Here is a 22,287-nt window from a genome sequence, read left to right on the forward strand (position 1 = left end):
TAACCTAAGGACAGCACACAACACCCAGTCATCACGAGGCAGAGAAAATCCCTGACCCCGCTGGGAATCGAACCCGGGAACCCGGGCGTGAGAAGCGAGAACGCTACCGCACGACCGCGAGCTGCGGACTTTCTAAAATTGGCGTGGCCTCCATACGACAACGTTTACATTTTCAAGTGCAGAGTAATCGTAAAAAACTCTGCTGCTCCCGCAGCAGTTCTGAAACCGTACTTCCGTAACGAATGCTCCTATTGCTGTTTGAAAGGAATGTGGGCTCTCTGGAACACATTCTCAGTCGAGTTAGGACAAGGCCTGGAAATTTTGCTAAGCCACATGCCTTAGTCGCATGCGTCATGCGTGGACAACCGCGAGATAAGATCGCGGTCAGTGCCCTGCTTATTCATCCAAGAACGCGAGCCAGGTCTCAAAATTTTTCAGGGTCAAACAAAGTAGTGTGCTGGGGTACATGCATGCCAGTATATTTACCCATGGTAATGCCGAATCAAGGAAGAACGCCCTAATTTTACATTCCTAGAGTTACTGACGGAAAGCCAAGAAATACGTACGTACAAAAAGGGGGAGAAAATATAAAACTGAAAAGATTTCTTGGTAAGTTCTGTAAGTTGCAATTACGAAACAATCCATGTACACACAACTTTTTATTCTGTAAACTGTCGAAACAGTTACGGATACTATATTACTTAAGACAGAAAATTGTAACACAGTTATCACTGCAAAGGTCCATCCAGACACTAAATGCAAGCAACTCTCCATATTTGCTGCAGCATTATGCTCACTCTTGTGAAGTTTTCTGGTAGGTTAAAATTATGCACCACATTGACTTCAGTCTGGACTTTGCCCTGTCAGAGCCAGTGCTTTTACCAACTGCATTACCCAGGCATGCTCTGGGTTAGCCAGTCTGTTGTGCTCCAGACAGTACATAAGTGACACGTTCTACATCCTAGAGGACCTTCTCACTACGGATCAACTGGAATGAAAGTAAATCTAATCTAAAATGCCCGTTGCTGAAGTTTGAATTGCCCATGATGTTGCGCATGAGCCAGTCAGACACTGGGTGTACAGGTCTGCTTATAAAAGTAAAAAAACACTCGTAGCTTTTAGTGTATCAGGACTTACATATTTTTGACAGCATGACGACCCACCTGTTAAAAAACACGCAAGAACATACGATGTCTTTAATAATATTGCAGACCTTAGTGACGCTACTTCATTTCGTGATGTAGATCCAAGCGGTAAGCAGTATCAAAAGTCTGCATCTGTAGCATAAAACCAAACTTCCACATGCAACAAAAATGACGTCACTCTAATGTCACCAAAGTTGCGTGTAGAAACATTAATATTCGTGTCATGCCATTAGAGTGACTTAACTTTTAGCCACACTTTTTGTGACGCTACTTCTCATCTCCCATCACAGCGTCAGAAGCAGCCACCATCTGGGAGCTAACGTGGCGTATTTGATGGTTTTCTTATTTATACTGATAATTACGAAAATATGTAGTTTTAATGATGGACTACATGAAGGGTCTTTCCAAAAAGCATAGTTCTGAGTGTAGTTTATTATGATACGATGTTTATCGCCAAAGACCTCTGCAGTGTTTCCTGCAACATCCTTTGCAGAACAACCTTTTGGAGACTTTCTGCTAAGGCTCGCTCTCTGTATAAATGCACTAAGAAGGAACGTGGGAGCACTACATCTACTCTCTGGATATGTCTCTTCAGCCTAGATGTGGGCCAAGCTCCATAGTCTTCTGGGCCATCAAAGAGCCACAACTGTGCCAGTTATCTTCTTTCAGAATGGTCTCTGTTCTGATAAATTATCTCTTGCCGAATACCTTGCGATTCACCTTGCCTCGACTCATGATACGGCCTTGGGTCATGATACCGTTTACAATAAAGCACACCCTCTGGAAATTACGCCTCACACCTTCACATTCTACTTGCTTTCTTTGTCTGGGATTTCTGATGCTCCCTACTAATTTTTATTAGTCAGCTTTTAGCCCAGAAGTTGTTCTGGGTTTCAATTAGTACTTCTCAGCTCTTCATGGGTTCTACAGAACAGTGTCCCACAGGGCTATGTTCTAAGTGTCACCCCATAAGGGGCTCAGCATTAGTTTGCTGATTACAGACTTGGTGACCCCAAGATTCCTTAGTTGGGGACTGGTAAGCGCCACCATTCCTGTCAATGCAAGTTCTGGTCATACTTGAGTGACCACTGTGGCTTCACTGCCTGGACCGCGAGGAAGGTACTCACCTATATAAAAAAAAACCTCAACAAGGTGTGCTACGAGCTCAGGTGGTGAATGGCTGTTGAGGAAAGTCTTTAGCGAGTAACCTCTGGAGCACCTGCCCTCCCCCACTTTTATAAGGCTTGCTCAGGCATTCAGAGATCTGCCTGTGTCGACGGTTGTTTCCCTAGCGTCTCGTTGAATCCCTATGGAACTGTCATGAAACTACTACTATTCACAGGAAAGATGTACCATCAGGCAGCACCTACACCCACTCCTCAGAGCTTTTAATTGAAACTGCTAATTCCAACCAAATATCTAAGCTTCTGGGATGTAAGGCCTTAGGTGACTACCCAGTCGAGGTTGATTTGAATAACACCCTTAACTTGGTAAGCTCCAATATAAAGGAGATGGACTGGGCAGCGTTAAGTGACGAATGAAAGAATGTGGGCGTCACAGAGGTGCGAAATTATGTGAGGAGTGTCAATGGCAATTTGGAAAAATCGACAACATTTATTCTAACGTTTAGTGCTCAATAATTACCGGAACATATCCTTGCAGGCTATATCCGCCTTAAGGTTTACCCCTTTGTTCCTCCCTCTATGTGATGCTATAAATGTCAAAGATCTGGCCATACCACTATGGGATGTAACGGGAAGGTTACATGTGACAATTGTGGAGGCTCAAGCTCACGAGTCAGGGACTTCTTGTACACTTCCTCCGAAATGTGTAAACTGCTCTGGGCATCACCCAGTGTGGAGCAGAAAGTGTGAGGTTTACGAGGAAAGGCAAATTCAACAGTTGAAAGTAGAGACGCATACCCTATGGTGAAGCTAAAGAGGCTTACAAAGCCATGCAATCACCGGTTTTTGCTACATCTTTTGCATCAGCCCTTAAGACACCAATCACTAAGTGTAATGCCTCCACACAAACTCGGACCACAGATTAAAGTACAAGTACATGCACTTGCGATGTACCTGTGGGGGAAACTCTCGACTCGTTCGGAAGCCGTCAGCATAAGCCAAATACCGCTCCCCAACATCAGAAGCCAACCAAGCCATCCCTGCAAACCAGGCAACTGTCTCCTCCTGTCAGTAAAGAAAAACGTCCTTCGAAATGTAGTTCAAAGGCCAAGAAAGCGGTAGTTAAACCTTAGCATCGACGAGCGCTCTCACTTTCTAATGGAAACTATGCTCTTGAGAATATGGACTTCCAATCAGAGGAGCCAGAGAGCACGGAACTGGCGAACGTTTCCCCTTACCTCCCTGGCAAATCACTGCTTCTGAGGGAGACTGAAAAGAACAACCATCGCTAAACAATGGCTTCCACAGGGACTTCTGTGTTGCAGTGGTATTTGACTGGATATCGCTCACATTTGGAAGAATTACAGCTGCTGGTCTAGGATAAACCTTTCTGCATCCGCTTACAAGAAACGCATCTTAGTCACAGGCACACCTGCATTACGTGGCTACCACATGTACAGGAAGGTCGATACTACCAGAGACACAGCTAAGGTGGAGTGGCTATTTTCCTTGATGATAGATGCCACTCCTCCCCTGTCCCTCTTATCACGAACATACAAGTAATTCCTGTGAAAGTTTCCGCACGCTTCACTATCACAGTGTGTTCTTTGTACCTGCCCCCAATGACGCTTTGGATGCAGACGCACTGGCAGACATTTTCCAGGCATTCCCATGCCCATTACTCCTTGTAGGGGGCTTCAATGCCCACAATGTGCTGTGGGGCTCTGCTATTACTTGCTCCTGGGGTCGGATGATCGAGAAACTCGTCCATTCTGAGAATATGTGCCATCTGAATGACTCATTTTCCCACAACTACAGGGTCTTTTTCAGCTACTGGTCTTTTTGTTCCCAGATATTGCAGACTCAGTTCAGTGGTAACTGGGTCCAGATTTACATGCTAGAGAGCACTTCTCAGTGTGGATCCATCTTCTGACTAGGGCGGTGGCCAATAGGGGACCACACAGGTGGATGATATACAGGGCAAATTGGCTACTGTACAGTCGACAGGCTATTTTTGAACAAACAGGATTGTGCACAGGAGACGGTGGCCCATATCACTCAAGAACTGCCCCAAGTCCATTCCCGAGGTCTAGTAACCACCTCAGACGACAGCCTGTACCTTGGTGGAATGACGACTGTCGACTGGCAATCAGGGCCACACGGACAGCTCTGCGGAATTTCACTGTCCAAATACAAAATCTTCATGACTTCAGGTCTGTGAGAGCACATGCAAGGCAAGTGATCAACGAATGGAAGAGGGCTTCCTGGAGGGAATTCATGACCCCCATTAAACGGTTCACTTCTACTGCACAAGTTTGGGAATCAAGGGTAGTACACGTTCCCTTATGGCCTTGTCAAATAATGGGGTCTTAATGGACCTGCCAGAAGATATGGCTCACGTTTTAGTTGCTCACTTTTTTACTGTTAAGTCATCCAGACAAGCTCATGATGTTTAGGTATTCCACCAGATGGCAGAGATGAGGAAGCTCAATTTCTTCTCGCACGGTGAGGAAGTCTACAACTCTCCATTCTCCATGTGGGAACTGGAATCACCTTTGTCCGCAACCAGACACTGCTACAGGACCTGATGAGATTCATTATGCCATGCTTCATCTGTACTGTGAACAAAGGTCAGCTCATCTCTTGTTTCAATGAGCTCTGGTTTGATGAACAGTACTCCACAACTTGGAGGCAATATCAATTCCATTCTGGAAGCCAGGCAAGGACCATAGCGCCCTTACCAGTTGTATGGGCAAGACTCTTGAACACATGGTCAACTGCCGCTTCGCCTGGCTGCTCGAGTCCTGATCCTCTTCCAGTGCGGTTTCAGGCGCTACCATTCTGTTATTGACAACTTAATTCTACTGGAGACGGCTATGCAAGAGTCCTCACTCCGAAACCATTTGGTTTGTGTTTTTTACCTCAAAAAAGCATATGACATTACTTGGAGGTTAAACATCCTTCACCAACTTCATGACTGGGAACTACGTGGACGCCTGCCGCTTTTGATACAATTTTCTCGAGGAGCGGCATTTTCGTTGTTGCATTGGCGATGCCAGGTCTCATTGCTATGTTCAGGAGAATGGTGTGCCCCAGGGCAGTGTCCTCGATGTCACATTGTTTGCCATTGCTATCAATGGCATTTCCTCCAGTCAGGAGCCCTCTCAAATGCTCTTTGTTTGTAGATGACTTTGCAATCTTCTACTCTTCCTCTGATCTTAAGACGACGAGGCAGCTACAGGTGGCCATTAAGAGGCTGGAAACCTGGGCCCAGACAACTAGTTTTCAGTTCTCACCTGACAAGGCTGTGTGTGTCAATTTTAACCAAGCTCATTGGAGTTTTAACCAACCAGTGCTTATATGGGGAACTGTATTTTACGTCTTCAAGACACTGTGCACTTTTTGGGTTTATTATTTGACTCGAAATTAACATGGCTCCCACACTTGACAGACCTACGAACAGAAGGCTTCTGCTCGTTGAACGTTCGAAATGCCTTGGCGGAAAAACATGGGGAGCTGACAGGTCCTGTCTCCAGCAGTTTCAAAGGGCATTCGTCAATCACACTTAGATTATGGCAGTGTGCTCTATGGCTCGCCCCCCCTGTGGGTTCGGGGGTAAGAATAGGCCCACGGTATTCCTGCCTGTCGTAAGAGGCGACTAAAAGGAGTCTCAAACGTTTTGGCCTTGTGAGATGGTCCCCTAACGGGTTTGACCTCCATCCTTCTAAATTTTCCGAAGAGCGAGCCGATTGGGGAAGGGCGCCTTACAAGGAGAGATGTGTCCATCAAGCATTACCATCTCTAGCCAGGTTTGTCGTCATCGCTTAGCAGTCCCGCTCACCTACCATCTCTTGGGCGTGGATTTGTTCTTGGGTGCGGTTTCTTGCAGTCTGCTATGCTGTGCCGCTTTATGCGCCAATGACGATATTGGACTACATCACCTGAAATCCAGCATGGTAGCCAGTCCGTTGTGGTGGGGCCGCCATGTACCCTGTTGGTTGTAGCCCCCTGACTACACAGGGATCGCTCTGCTGATGCCAGCGCCGTTAACTCCCCACGTATGCCAAGGAGTAGATGCCTATCTTCTTGGGGCATTGGGACTCCCGGCAATGGCCATCCTGCCAGGTGGTCGTTGCTGAGGCTGGGTGGCGCCCGTGGGGAGGGCCCTTGGTCGGAGTAGGTGGCATCAGAGCGGATGACCCGCAATGAAGCGTGGTACATCATCTCTTGCTGGTGGCCAGCCGCCAGCAGTCTCTAAGCGTTCCAGGGCTCAATACAACGCAACTACATATGACCCCAAATCGTTCCCCTCCCTGGCTACACCATGGGAGGAACGAAAGACTAAGGATGCCAGCGAACCATACTCGCCCCGCTACCTGGTGTGTAAGAGACCTGATGGTGAATCCTTTACATCCATGAAGCCTCAGTTCTTCGTCGAGCACTTAGAGGACAAGTTCGGGGAGGTGGAGGGCTTGTCCAAAATGCGCTCGGGCTCGGTTTTGATCAAATCGGCGTCCTCCGCCCAGTCCCGCCGGTTACTCGATTGTAACAAGCTGGGGGATGTTCCGGTTACAATCACGCCCCATAAGAGTCTTAATATGGTCCAGGGCATAATATTCCATCGGGACCTTCTATTGCAGTCCGATGACGAGCTTCGCGCCAATTTAGAGCGGCGAGGTGTTCACTTCGTCCGGCGCGTACATCGTGGTCCAAGGGATAAGCAGGTTGCCACCGGTGCCTTCATCTTGGCCTTCGAGGGTGATACTTTACCTGAGAAGGTCAAGGTGATGGTCTATAGTTGTGACGTCAAGCCATATATCCCTCCCCCGATGCGGTGCTTTAAGTGCTGGAAGTTCGGGCATATGTCTTCCCGCTGTACTTCCGGCCTCACATGTCGAGATTGTGGACGCCCATTACATCCCGATACTCCATGTGCTCCGCCCCCCATCTGTGTAAACTGCGGAGAGCACCACTCACCTTGCTCGCCGGACTGCAGGATCTACCAGAAAGAGCGCAAAATCATGGAGTATAAGACCCTGGACCGCCTGACATACACTGAGGCCAGGCAGAAGTTCGAACGCCTCCATCCTGTTCGAATGCCTGCCTCTTACGCCGCGGCTACTACTGTTATGGCCCCATTAGCTCTCCCTCAGACTGCCACCTCTCAGAGCCGGAATGCTACACCTGCCCCCTTGATGGTGGGGGGCACTTCACTCCCTGCTGCTCCTGCACTACCTGCCTCAGGAGCAGCAACCCCCCAACCATCGGGGACATCAGTCCCCACTTCTAAGCTGGGGAAGCCTCAAACTTCCCCTGCTCGAATAGCACGGAAAGGGTCCCTTGGGTCCCTTCCTTCCCAGGTTTCCGCCTCTGGGAAGGGTGACGTCAGCCAATGGAAGAAAAGCAGACCAGCGGCTGATCGCAGGGCTTCCCGCTCCTCCTCCGTCCCGGAGACTGACTCGCTGGAGCCCTCCCAGCCAATGAAACCCAAGGACCAAAGAGACAAGACGAAGAAGAAGACCTCTAAGGCCAAGGACCACGCGGTGGCATCCACCCCACTGCTCCCTACAGGCTCTGCGTCCGGGGATAAGGTGGAGATCCGGGCGTCCGCTGAGGACCTGGATCTCGCCGGACCCTCAGACGCCATGGAAGCAGATTGTACTGGTCCTCCATCGGTGGCAGCAGGTGACCCAGTGGCGTGATCTGCCTCCTCGGCCCCTTCACGCCTTTTTCGGACATGGACAAAGCGATACTCCAGTGGAACTGCAGCGCTTTTTTCCACCACCTTGCTGAGCTTCGCCAACTCATCAGCAGTCACCCTTTCCTCTGCATTGCCCTACAGGAAACTTGGTTTCCGGCAATGCGGACCCCTGCCCTACGTGGGTATCGGGGTTATTACAAGAACCGGGCAGCTTATGAGAGGGTATCTGGTGGAGTCTGCGTCTACATCCTTAACTCTGTCTACAGCGAATGTGTACCTCTTCACACACCTTTAGAGGCTGTCGCTGTAAGGATGTGGACGCCTCAGCCTATTACTGTCTGCAGTTTGTATCTTCCGCCAGATGGTGATGTCTCGCGTCATGTGTTGGCTGCATTGATAGCACAACTGCCTCCTCCTTTTGTGTTACTGGGCGACTTTAACGCCCATAACCCCCTGTGGGGTAGCGCCGCGATTACTGGCCGGGGTAGAGATGTCGAGACTCTTCTCTCGCAGCTTGACCTCTGCCTCTTAAACACGGGAGAGCCGACACATTTCAGCGTCGTCCATGGCACATTTTCGGCCATCGACCTTTCTATCTGCAGCCCCGGACTTTCACCATCCATCCACTGGAGTGTCCATGACGACTTATGTGGTAGTGACCATTTCCCCATCTTTGTCACTACCACAGCGTCACTCTTCTGAACGCCCCTCCAGATGGGCTCTGAATAAGGCTGATTGGGGCTTGTTCTCCTCTCTCGCCACTATCGCACCTCCTTCCCCTGACACCATTGATGCGGTGGTTCAGTCGGTCACCACCGGCATCGTTTCTGCGGCGGCATCTGCGATTCCCTGTTCATCCGGGTCCCCTCGGAGGAGGACTGTGCCTTGGTGGGCGCCCGAGATCGCAGAGGCGATTAGAGATCGCCGGCGGGCTCTTCAACGCCATAAGCGGCACCCGTCCTTGGAGAACCTCATCGTTTTTAAACAGCTCCGTGCCCGTGCCCGACGCCTTATTCGCCAACGGAAGCAGGAGTGCTGGGAACGGTATGTTTCCACCATTGGCGTCCGTACCTCTGCATCGCAGGTTTGGGCTAAGATTAGGCGACTCCATGGCTATCGGCCGCCTGTCTCTGTCCCTGGGCTTTCGCTGAATGGAGTGGTGTGTACTGACTCCGACACGATTGCGGACCGGTTAGCAGCGCATTTTGCTCAGTGTTCCGCATCTACGAATTACCCACTGGCCTTCCGCTCCCGGAAAGAGCGGTTGGAAAGTTGGAGGCTTTCCTTTCACACGCGCCACGCGGAGTCGTACAATGCTCCTTTCAGCGACTGGGAATTCCAGAGTGCCCTATCTGCTTGCCCTGATACGGCTCCTGGGCCAGACCGCATCCACAGCCAGATGCTGAAACACCTCTGTGAATTGCAAGCGACGCCTCCTAGATGTTTTCAACCGCATCTGGGTTGAGGGTGTGTTCCCGTCTCAATGGCGAGAAAGCATCGTCCTCCCCGTGTTGAAACCTGGCAAGAACCCGCTGGAGGTAGACAGCTACCGCCCCATAAGCCTCACCAACGTTCTTTGCAAGTTGCTAGAACGTATGGTGAGCCGGAGGTTGAGTTGGCTCCTCGAGTCTCGAGGCCTTCTGGCTCCGTCTCAGGGTGGGTTCCGCAAAGGCCGCTCTGCCGTCGATAATCTGGTCTCCCTAGAGTCTGCCGTCCGTACAGCCTTTGCACGCCGCCAACATCTGGTTGCCGTCTTCTTCGACATGCGGAAGGCGTACGATACGACTTGGCGATATCACATCCTGGCCACACTTCATGGGTGGGGTCTTAGGGGCCCGCTCCCGATTTTTATTCAGAATTTTCTGTCGTCTCGTTCCTTCCGCGTGCAAGTTGCTGCGTCCCATAGTTCCTCCCAGGTCCAGGAGAACGGGGTCCCACAGGGGTCTGTCCTCAGTGTCTCCCTGTTTTTAATTGCGATCAATGGGCTCGTTGAGGCGGTGGGATCGTCCGTCGCAGCTTCGTTGTATGCAGACGATTTCTGCCTCTACTACAGCTCCGCTGGCATTGCAGTTGCTGAGCGCCAGCTGCAGGGCGCTATCCGCAAGGCGCAGTCGTGGGCTGTAGCGCACGGCTTCCAGTTTTCGGCCGCTAAGACCTGCGTTGTGCATTTCTGCCGGCGTCGCACGGTTCACCCTGAGCCACGCCTTTACCTTGACGGTGAACCTCTTGCTGTGGTAGAGACGCATCGGTTCTTGGGACTGGTATTTGATGCCCGGCTGACTTGGCTGCCTCATATTAGGCAGCTTAAACAAACATGCTGGCGGCATTTAAACGCTCCGTTGCCTTAGCCACACCGGATGGGGTGCCGATCGGTCCACCCTTCTCCGGCTGTATCAAGCGCTGATCCAGTCCCGCCTTGATTATGGGTGTGTGGCTTATGGTTCGGCGTCGCCATCAGCGTTGCAATTGCTGGATCCCATCCATCACTGCGGGATCCGACTCGCCACAGGAGCATTTTGGACAAGCCCTGTTGACAGCTTACTTGTGGAGGCTGGTGTTCCTCCATTGCGGATCCGGCGCGACCGACTTCTGGCCGCTTATGCTGCCCACGTTTGTAGCTTGCCAGGGCATCCCAACTACCGTCTCCTGTTCCCGCACTCGATCGTCCATCTTCCAGACAGGCGGCCCCAGTCAGGGTGTACGATCGCGGTTCGCATCCGGGCTCTACTGAGTGGGATTGAGTTTTTTCCTCTCCCGCCTGTTTTCCGGGCCAATCTCCGTCTGCCCCCTCGGTGTGTGCGCCGACCATGCATTCGGCTGGATTTGGCACAGGGTCCGAAAGACTCGGTCCCTCCTCCGGCCCTCCGCCGCCGCTTTGTTGCTCTCCTTGCTGAGTTTCCCGGATCTGCCGTGACCTATACCGACGGTTCGATGGTCTCTGGTCGCACTGGTTACGCTCTTACTCTAGAGGATCATTGTGAGCTGGCACCCGGGAACAGTGTATACACTGCCCAGTTGGTTGCCATCTATCGCGCCCTAGAGTATATCCGCTCCCACTCAGGTGAGTCCTTTGTCATCTGTAGTGACTCCCTGAGTGGTTTACGAGCTCTTGACCAGTGCTTTCCTCGTTCCCGTCTGGTGATGGCCATCCACGAGTCGCTCCATGCTCTTGCCCGTTGCGGCCACTCCGTGGTCTTTGTTTGGACCCCAGGTCATGTCGGCATCCCGGGCAATGAGCGGGTTGACACGCTGGCTAAACAGGCAGTGAGTTCACCGGCTCTGGAACTCGGCCTTATGGAGTGTGATCTCCTGTCGCTTTTGCGCCAGAAAGTGCTTGGTGCCTGGGGTGATGAGTGGCGCACCCTGCCCACGCCCAACAAACTTCGGGCGGTGAAGGAGACGACCCGTGTGTGGCGCTCCTCCATGCGGGCCTCTCGGAAGGACTCTGTCGTCCTCTGCCGGCTGTGCGTTGGCCACACGTGGCTGACGCACGGCCATTTGTTGCGCCGGGAGGACCCACCGCTATGTCGCTGCGGGGCAGCTCTGACGGTGGTCCACATTTTGGTGGACTGCCCGCTTTTAACAGGACTCAGGCAGACGTTTGCGCTGCCTGATACCCTCCCTGCCCTTTTATGTGATGACGATGCTATGGCGGACCTCGTGTTGAGTTTTATTCGGGCAGGGAGTTTTTATCGTATGATTTGAGTGTTTGTCCTTTTATTTCCTGTATTGACTTGGGCCTTTGGCCTGTGGTTTTAAACTGTGGGTTTTAATGTCATTTGGTGGTTGGCTTTTCCTTATTTTCATGGTCGGCCAACCACCTTCACACTCGGTGCGATTTTAGTTCCGTTTGTCTGGTCTTTGTCTGCCTTTCTTGTATTGTGTCGTCCCTTCTCTCAGTTCTCCGTTTTTAACGACTGACAGTTTTTATTTCGTGTGATTTTATCGTGGAACAAGGGACCGATGACCTTAGCAGTCTGGTCCCTTCAATCCCACACCCAACCATCTATGGCTCGGCCTGTCCTTCATACCTCCGGATGTTAGCTGCTGTTCACCATGAGGGCATTAAGATATCAACTGGAGCCTTTCGGACTAGACCAGTTCCGAGCCTGTGTGCAGAGGCTGGTGGTGAACCACCACTCTGGATTTGGCAGCGTATCCTTTCGGCTCGACAGGCGATGAAAATCTCGGCGTCACCTGTCATTGGCATTTAGTTCCGTGATCCAAACGACCTTCGAGCGACTGTTCAGAAATCGGCCCCAAGCGACCTAGACATTTGGTATACGTGCTACAGACTGTCTGAAAGGATCTGCATCTCTCAGGCATGAAAATACTCTCTCAGGGATAGAAAGCACTGCCACCTTAGTGTCTTCAGAGGCCCAAAGCGATATTAAGCATGACACAGTGCAAGACAACTTTGTTTCCGTCTATTTCAAGTATGTACGATAGTTTTATCGTTATTTATACAGATGGACCCCAGCAGGAGAATGCTCTCGGTTGTGTTACTGTTTTCCCTCGTAGGGTTTTTAATGTGCATCTTCCAGAACAATTTACTAATTATGATGCACAGTTAAATGGCATTCTGAGGGCACTGGAGAGAACTCAGACATCACCGTACGATTTTTCTTGTCTATTCAGACTCTTAGTGCACTGCATGCACTTCACCAAATGTATCTGGTAGACACGCTGATTCAGCTCATCCATGACTCCTTACAGAGGCTCCAACGCTGTGGCAAGGTGGTGATCTTTTGCTGGGTACCTGGTCACTTTGGGATACAGGGTAACGACACGGATGACAAGGAAGCATGTTGGGATAGTGCTGTCCATCAGTGTCCCGTTGCACGCCAGTATCTCATTTTCTGACAGATGTATCATATCAGTGGGAGACAGAATGGTTGCAGGTGACAGACAACAAACTGCTGTCACTCAAATCGACCACAAAGACTTGGCGGTTTTCATGTCAGCCTCACTGCTGGAAAGAGGTTTTGCTTATCAGACTGTGCATTGGGCATAGCCCTTTCACACATGGCTTCCTCCTCCGGCAGGAGGATCCACCATTCTGTGAAGTTTGTCGCATGCCGCTTTCAGTTCCACATTTTGTGGCTACTTGTCCTGTATACTGAAATTAGGGCTTCCTTGGTCTCTCTGAAGGTCTGCCCATCATCATAATATTGATACCAATGTTGCAAGAGTGGTTAAATTTTGTTAACTGTCAGGCCTCATCCCTAAATTGGTGGGGAAGGGCTGCCAACTTAAATACATTATAAATTGATCTGCATGTGGGGACAGCCTTCATCCCTACCCATGAGATTTGCATGTTAACGTCAGGGTACTGATCATGATGTTGAGCGCCCCCTCAGCATAAACAACAACAACAACAACAACAACAAGCGTCACACCCATCACTACCAATGTGCTAGTGAACTCTCTCGGTGCACTGGTCACCTCTGAGCTACAGGTGAATGACTTTTGTATTTGGCACACCTCCCATTATCAAGCCTTGGCTTAATGCCAGCTTCAGGGGACCATCTGATGTGCCTGCATTTGGACTCTGTCCCATGGTTTCCAATTATCTCCTGCAAAAATGCAGATAAAACATTTTTGTTGTATTATGGCCCATCCTGACCCAGAACTCACTTGCATACACAGTGCTTGGACATTGTTGCAGTGTGGATTTTTCAGACACGTCTCTGAAAAGAAGCTGGCTTGGCTGTCCCATCACCATCAACTAAAGACCAACTGCATGAAAAGCATAATGCTCTGTTTCCTTGCCCACACCACTTGGGGTGAGGATCAAACTACTCTCCTTTGTATCTACCAAACTCTGGTCCAATCCCACTTGGACTACAGTTGCCAGGTTTATGGCTCAGCAGCACCTTCACCCTTTAAATTGTTAATCAGTCATAATCATTAGGACCTCTCTCTTTCCGGAATCTGACCCTAAAGTTTTAGTTACCCCACAGTCTTCCAGCACCTATTCATTTGTTCTTCATGAGTATTTGATGCAACTTTCACACTGAGGGTTTTAAAACCATAGATAGGATGGGCTGTTTTTACATCTCCTGCCGGGGAGGAACACTGTTCACTGCAGGGAACATATAGTGTTTTTATGGTGGAGCTGATGATCATTGAGTGCTATATTTTATTAATTAGGCCTGCCTCAATGATGTTTTAATCTGTAACAACTCAATGAGCAGCCCGTGACCCATTGAGAGACGTTACTCTTATCATGCTTTGGTCTCTGCTATTCACGAATTTTTCTGAACTTAATCATATGCCTGGTCTGTCACCATTCTGAGAGTCGCAAATAGTGTGTATCCCAAGCCAACAATTTGTCTAGTGACAAGATCACTCTCACCCCCAAGCACTTAGACAATCCCAGATGTGAATTTGTTGGTGCTACTAAGGCCTCTACCCATTTGCAGATGGAAAATCTGGTGAGCTACTGCCCCTCGAGGAAACTCATCACTATCAAGGAGACTACTATTGTCACATCCTTTTCTTCTATTCCTTCTGAAAGGAACCCACCATTGTATTTTGTCTCCACATTGTTCTTATTTAGTGTGTCATAGTTTTATTTTATGTAATGAGCCACCCTCTTTGTGGTTGTGAAGCCTATCTGGTGGAATGTCACAAGCTCCCAGCTCTCAATGCTAAACACTGTCTTCCAAATTCTTTGTGTCTCATGTTGGCAGAGAGCTTTGTGGACAATTCAAATAGTTCTGTTTTCTCCATTCTGTTTTTATTCTCATATACAATGTTCTTAACGATGTTAACAGAATGGGTAGGTTGGCTGGGGTGTCTCCTGCTATATTCTGGGTCAAGGGGTCCTCAACTTTGCCTCCTTCACTTGCTGCCTCTATCATCCCTCCTCTCCTCTGTTTCATTTGCTTTTAGGCAGCTTGTCTCTCTTTGTGCTGCACTCATTTTGTTTTAAGAGTAGCACACTGTTAACTAATGGGTGCTGTCCTCTTTAACACTTTACCCATGATGGTTGGTGAGTGGGACAGCTGTAGGGTGAACCTGTCCCCTTCACATGCTGAGCCCCAGGGTACATCCATATGCAGACTTAACTATTTCTCTCATCTTGTTTTACTATTGATGATCCAACCAATATCTGTTACATGTTAAGCTTTTTCCATTTAGTTCTCTGGATCTCTTGACTAGAAGGTATTCTTTATTCTGTAGTTGTCTTTGCCCTTAGTCAGGCAGAGGTTGGGTATGGGCAGAGTTTCTCTCATGTGGCTGAGACCTTTCTATCTGCTTTAACCTTCATATGAATCAAACCTGTATACTTTTACTTGTCTATGATGACTCTTTTTCTTACTCTTACTGTCCCTGCCCACACTCCCCAACCTACTCAGCTCTGGCATCAGTAAACTGCCTTCAGTGCCACACTTTTATAATTACTACACATTTTCCTCTCCTTGTCTGAGCACATTACCTCTTGGTGAACAAACCCTTGACCAAAGGTGGGATGACCTCACTATTTAGTCCCTGAACATCTAGGTTTGATTCCCAGTCCAGCATAAGTTTTCAGCTCTTTCTGTTGCACTGCCACAATGTCCTGTGGAGCTGGAAGTTATTTCCTTGCTCTCTCTTTCCCATCCTATTTCCTTTCCATTCCTTTCATCCCAAAATATTCATTTTCAAGGAACCTTCAGTCTTCAAAAAATTAAGGTTCAGATGACTTTAACCCATAACATAATATAATCAATGCCACGTTAAGTTCTAAATTCATGTTGGGTATTTTCCACAGGCAGAAAAGAAAGGAGCAACTGCTACGGAGTATGGACTGGTCTTTGGTGTCTTCGAGTTGGTGGTTTTCATTGTCAGTCCACTGTATGGAAAACATGTAAGTAAATTAACTCTGATCCCTAAGGCTTGACAAAAGCATCATTGTTGATAATGCATAATAGTAGATATGTTTCCCTTTATCCATAAGCTTGCATGGTAATTTCCATTTCATTGCTCCAGGGTGATAAGCCATTGGCTTCTATTGATGCTGTCAGACAATTTCATTATATTGAAGTACTGTTATGCCGTGTGTGTGTGTGTGTGTGTGTGTGTGTGTGTGTGTGTGTGTGTGTGTGTGTGTGTGTGTGTAACAATAAAGGCAATGGTCTCCACACACACACACACACACACACACACACACACACACACACACACACACACACACACACCTCCTGTAGAGCTACATTGTCCCAGTGTAGGAGGGGGTGATGGAACAAAGAAAACTTGGGTCCTGGGCCGGCTGGAAGTGGGAGTAGGGCAGAAAACTACCAAAAATGTCAGAAGGATTATGGGAACAAAGGGTATTTTGTAAAGACAACCAACTCCCTTATATACCTTTCAGAAAAGTTGGTGTTTGAAGGGAAGAATCCAGATGACACAGGTTGCAAAGCAGGTGATGAAATAGATCATAGGGTTCTGCCACTGTGATCAGTTCTACTCTTGACCACAGTTTGGCAGTGGTGGACAGCTGTTTGCTGGCATGCCCACATAAAATGCTGTGTGTAAATTCCAGCAGAACTAATGTATTATATGGTCGCATTCACAGGTGGCCCTGCCTCTGATGTGATAGGATAGGCATGTGGTAGGGTGTGCTGGAAGAGTATTTGGACAAATCTTGTAACTGGGTCTTCCACCTGGGTCTTAAACAGGTATATGACCCTGTGGCAAGAGTCTGAGAGTGGATACACCATAACAATTAACAAGGGTATTATGTAGAATTGGTAGGCATTGAATACACTGCCATTTTCATATGTATGGCACTTTCACTATAACCCATTCATCATAAGAATAAACCTGATGTAAACAAACACAAATGCGATGACTGGTCTGAAGCCATTACACATGAACACTGCTGGTGTTATGCTGTTGGAAGTAGGTCCTACTTATGTATTAGATATCTTATTACTAAGCTAAGTTAAATGAAACTTTGAGATATTAGTGTATTAACAGCCATCAAAGTTTTTCTTAATCAAGATTTAACTACATAGCTTTTATTGCAAAAATCATGTACAGACACAGCCCCTGCAGCATTGTTCAGATTGTCGCGCTGTCAATGCACAGCACGAAAATGGCTGAGGCTGCTTTCAGTTCTGTAGTGAAACAAGCACATGGAACACGGTTAAAAAGTGCCGGGAAGTAGGCCGTTCTTAATGTTTTTCATGAATTTAGGGAGATTATCGACACTGAAGTTTTCGCAGTGTTGTATATACTGTAGTATACGAAGAAACTGAGATTGAAGGTATAGTGCAATAGGTAGCTTTATGAAATGTGAAGCAACTCTGGTAAGTCGTATTTTTTTCCTCGTTCAATTTGAAATAGTGCCAACTCATAATTATTAAACTCGTCATTTTTATGAATAATGCAGGTCTTCGTGTTTCTAATTACATTTGGACGAGAAATTCCTGTTTCCATTTCAAATACAAATTCTTACTTATCGATGTTTTATAAAAGGCTGTTATCAAAAGTCGTTTGAATGAAGAAAACATAATTTAATTTTCAAAGCAAAACTGAAAAACCAAATCCTCTTTATTTGGACTATGTCCATCGTCTTATACCACAGAGATAGATAAGTATCGTAGAAACATGGATAACAATCATTTTCACAGCATCGAGCACGTCATACAAATGTTGCACTTTTAAATTTCCTACTGTACCATTACAATATGAACCCACAGAACTTACCTGGAGCCAAGCTGCAGGATTTGGCCTGAGAAATAACAAGACTGTTAAGCTGCCATACATACTAGAACTAACATGCACAGCTTTTTCACACATCACTGCCAGACGCTGGTGGGATATAGAAAGGCTCGTCATATAAGAAGAGAAAATGCTGTGCCTCTGGCCACGTCACTGCAGGCTAGCTGTACCAGGTGACAGGCCAGCACTGTCAAAGTTAAATGCACCGGTAAACATGTTGTACTATATTATCGCTGAGTGATGTATGCATAATGCACAGCACAAAACGTACCCTTATCATACTTGACAGTACTTGAGACAGCTTGTCTGCACTCCCACATGAAATGGAAACCCAATTAGGTTCCAGCAAAGTGGAAGAATACATACCATAGTGCAATGTTTACATCAGGTTTATTCTTATGGTGAGTGGATTATAGGTAACTAACCTTCCATTAATTCACTTATTCCACACCATTGTGATCCCATTTCATACTGGAAATATAGTGTGCTTTTCTTTACAGCTAATAGCTGGATGATGGTTTAAAAAGCTGGAACTGGTTATGAAATAAAGGAAAAGTTTAAGTAAGTCTTAGTGGAAAAATTTGACATTCATTTAATATTAAGATCCTTAAAGTAATTTGTACAAAATTCTTACAGTGTAAATCCTACAATATCCATAACTGCCTTATTGTACCAATTAAATCTAGTTTTCACACAAATTTAATTTCCCCATACTATAATTCCAAGGGCAGGTGTGAGTAGAGCAAAGTATGCCTATAACAGCATTCCACAGATCAGCCAGAGAGATTATTGCGCAGTTTCTCTGAGAGCATCCCATGTAAGTTTTTGTAAATATGAAAACCAAGAAGTTTCACTGATGTAGCCCTGTTTGGGTTTATTTAAACGCAATAATGTCCACAGGTTTTATAACTTCATGACATTTGTATCACTTGTATCCTAAGAGTAGTTAAATTCATTTCTCAATACGAGAATGCTATTTCTTCCTCACTCGGGTTGTATTACGCACTTTCATAATTGATGTAAATATCGTTCTATTGGCCACAAATTAAGGTACCTATATGTTTGCCAAACCAAAAACTTACACTATACATACTTATCACTGAGGCACCCAAATGAATTTTACAGTTTTGTGATTGTCAATTTAATCCATTATATTTTGGCTCCTTTTCTTTCTTTGCAGCTCAACAGGATAGGACCAAAGTATATGTTCAATGGTGGAATTTTTACCACAGGCACATGTGCTATATTATTTGGGTAAGTATAGTAGCAATGTCAAATCAGAAACTTTCTTTCATTTTTTGGCACCCTGTCACTAAGCAATTTCAATATTTTCAAGAAACAGCAACATCAATTCAGAATTGAACTTAACTAATGAAGGCATTGTTCGCCTTCATATTCAACATTTCATAAAGTTCCTTGTAAGATTACAGATTCTCTGTGCAAAAGGACTGCTATATTTTGGGGATTATGTCTTGAGAACAACAAAATTTGTTTTATTTGTTTACCTGTACATGTTTACACTATAATTAGTTTCCTCTGTTATTCTGGTTAATAGTATATTTGGCTGTTCACACTGCTGCATAACTTTTGAAGTAACATAGCTTCAACAACTGTGCTGTTAAGTAGAATAATGAAAGCCCCACTAATGAGTGTAAAATCACTGAAACATGTATAGGCAAATAGGGTAAAAAATAAATTGTTTTGCTAAGGTCTGTGTCCTGAAAATATATACACTGCTCAAGCAAAAACATTCACAAAATATTGAACTTCTCTGAACAAAAGTAAATGACAAGCAAACTCAAGACTACTGTTAACATATGTTCATCTTCAAGGAAAACTAAAAATATTTCTGATCTCTAAAGACATTAAAATAGTGGCTTGTTTTATAAATAATTCTAAACAAAGATGTTATCTAGAGCCCATAACTCTGATTTGGGGGTATTCTTGCACAAAAGACGTTGAATGCTAGGTAAACTACCAAGTGCAGTTGCACATAAGGAATGGAATAGTTTCATCATCTTCCTTTTCTCAGTTTGTCAAAGAAGAGCACTGAAAAACTTAAGATTCTGCCTCCCCCTTTATAGTTTACTTATATTATTCATAATCGTATATTTTCAGATCCTCTAATGAAATGAGGTAATATTTTCATACAGTGTGTAAACAGTTGTGTATGACACCAAAGTACTTAAGTTTTCAATGTTGCCATTGTTTGACTAATGTTGCTATTACTTATCTGCTTGAATTCTTAATGACTGTTTTCACAGCCTGCTGGACAAAGTCAACGGACACTATCCATTCATTGTGCTGTCGTTTCTGATTAGAATAATTGAAGCACTTGGAAATGCTGCTTTTTTGACAGCAAGTTTTGCTATAATTGCCAAAGAATTTCCAAACAATGTTGCCACAACATTTGTGAGTACAAAATTTTTACATAAGATGTGAAGTTCTATAAATTTATCTTATTATACTAGCTTCCAGGAAATAAAGTTTCAATTTTTATAGGCTTCACTGGAAACATTCTTTGGTCTCGGTCTCATTGTTGGACCAACTGTGGGAGGAGCTCTCTACCAGGTAAAATGTTACTCTTTCTAAATACTGGGGCTTTCTGGGATGTTATAGAGAGCATTTTTTTCATAATGGTTATGAACATTGCATTTTATTCTCAGTTCTCTGCAATGTTGTGCGTTTAAAAATGTATAAAAATAGTGGTGCAAATTAGCTCACATTCTCCTTGGCTTTCAGGTTTCCAGTTTATTCTATGAAACCATGGATTTCTTCCAGTGACTTCAGGGAACACTTTACCAAACTTCCTTGGCCCAACAAAGTTATACCTCCAGCAAACTGGGTCTGGGTTATTTGCACATTCTTCTAACAAGGGTTTTTACACTGAGGTCTTCCTCACCTATTATTTTCAGTGCCAGTACATTTCGTAGTTAATCCAAGTCATTTATAACATTGAGACAATACACACACATTTTAAAGGAATGAGGGTTCAAATTCTCACTTGGCCAACCAGATTTATTTCTCCATGGCTTTATATTAAATAATTTTAGGTGACTGTTGAGATGGTTCCCTAACAGAGCATCACTAGTTCCATCATCCAACCTTACACTGAGGAAGTATTGTTTGTCTAATAATCAGTAAAATGTTAGAATTTTAATCTCTTTCCTTCATCTACTGACTTCTTTTTAACATTCCTTCATAGCACTGCATTTCAAACATTTAATGTTTCTTCTTTAATAGTTTCTCTCTCAGCACTTGATTCACGTATGATTTTGTTTGATACATAAATATTAGCAACTATTTTTACAATTTCATCCCAATATTTTACACCAGCAGAGCAATTGTATAGGAGAATTCTTCCCTCTCATTACCTTGTTTCTGAGGTCATTCTCCCTTCAATCATTTTGTGTATTCTTTCTCTGTGGGTTGCAGAATAATTAAACTTCCCCAGTTTCGATGGTTAGCAGGATGATAATCTGCTTCCTATTACTCTTCATTAGTTACCTTTGCTTCATTAAAGTGCTAAAAGGGCTGCTTGTGTTCCTAAAATGCTTACCTCCCCTCCCAGCTCTCCTGAGCTGTGTTTCCTTCCCAATGCCCCTCCCTGTGTTCTTACTTGTAGGCCTGGCTATCCATCTGCTTGTATTCCTTCCAGTTTTTGTTGCCCTTGCCTTTTCTCATACTTCCTTTTGGACATTTTTGGTACATCTTAGAATTTAGAAGTGGAGATGAAACCCCCATCTCCATAGTGTGAGCTATTTAGGGAAGAACTCCCTCCCTAGCATCTTCATCAAGGATGCTTTCCCCTTTCCCACCACTTGTTTTTTGTCCACCAGAGCCTCCCCTCTGACCTGCTAGGTCACCAGCACATGTAGCCAGCCAATGTGGTGAGGCTGTTACGTACCCATCTGGCTGAGTTCCTGACAACACAGGGATCACACTACTGATACCTGATCTGCTGCCTTCCCATGTATGTCTAGGTATGGATGCTTGCCATTCAGGAGCACTGAAGCTCTCAACAGATGCCACGCCACACAGCCCCAGCTATGGCTGGGTGGTAGCCATGAGGAGAGCCTGTGATCAGAGTGGGTGATATCTGCTTTGTGTATGAAACATATCAAGCTTCAAAAGTCTGGCCATTCTTCTCTGCAGTATGGCTCATTTAATGCTGCTTCTTATGACCCCTGTCTTCTGTTCCCTGGCTACCCCCTAGCAGGAGGCCCAGGCTTCCCAGCTTCCTACTACCTGATCAGCACAAGGCTGACAGGGACATGCTCACCACCACCAAGCCATTATTTTTTGTGGAAATTAGTGAAGATAAATTTGATGAAGCAATCTCTCAATAAGATGCAGTCAGGTTTGCTGTTCATAGAAACTTCTGCTGCTGCTGCCCAGTCTGCAGCTCTTCATGCTTGTGACCCTCTTTGTGATGTGTTGGTGTCCATTATTCCTCACCAGTCTTGGATTAGGGTTCAGGGAGACACTTTTTGTAGGAACTTCATCTTTCAAACTGGTGAACTCTGGACCAATCTGGAATGATAGGCTGTTCATTTTGTTTGGCATGTTAAGAAAGGTTGTAAGAAAAATTGCACTGATATTG

The 22,287-nt window shown here is 46.1% G+C and overlaps 1 protein-coding gene across 2 annotated transcripts in view; it reads left to right on the plus strand.

Annotated features, from left to right (window-relative positions):
* LOC126337066 (MFS-type transporter SLC18B1-like) overlaps positions 1-22,287 on the plus strand; it is an 89,547-nt gene that overhangs the window by 49,472 nt on the left and 17,788 nt on the right. For both annotated transcript variants that reach the window (XM_050001396.1, XM_050001395.1), the window contains exons 3-6: positions 15,730-15,825; positions 18,865-18,938; positions 19,949-20,096; positions 20,187-20,255. In XM_050001396.1, the coding sequence (XP_049857353.1) occupies positions 15,730-15,825; positions 18,865-18,938; positions 19,949-20,096; positions 20,187-20,255 (387 nt within the window). The remainder of the gene's footprint in view (positions 1-15,729; positions 15,826-18,864; positions 18,939-19,948; positions 20,097-20,186; positions 20,256-22,287) is intronic.

Source organism: Schistocerca gregaria, chromosome 2 (genome assembly GCF_023897955.1).
Source record: "Schistocerca gregaria isolate iqSchGreg1 chromosome 2, iqSchGreg1.2, whole genome shotgun sequence".
In the NCBI taxonomy this organism is placed as follows: Eukaryota; Metazoa; Arthropoda; class Insecta; order Orthoptera; family Acrididae; genus Schistocerca; species Schistocerca gregaria.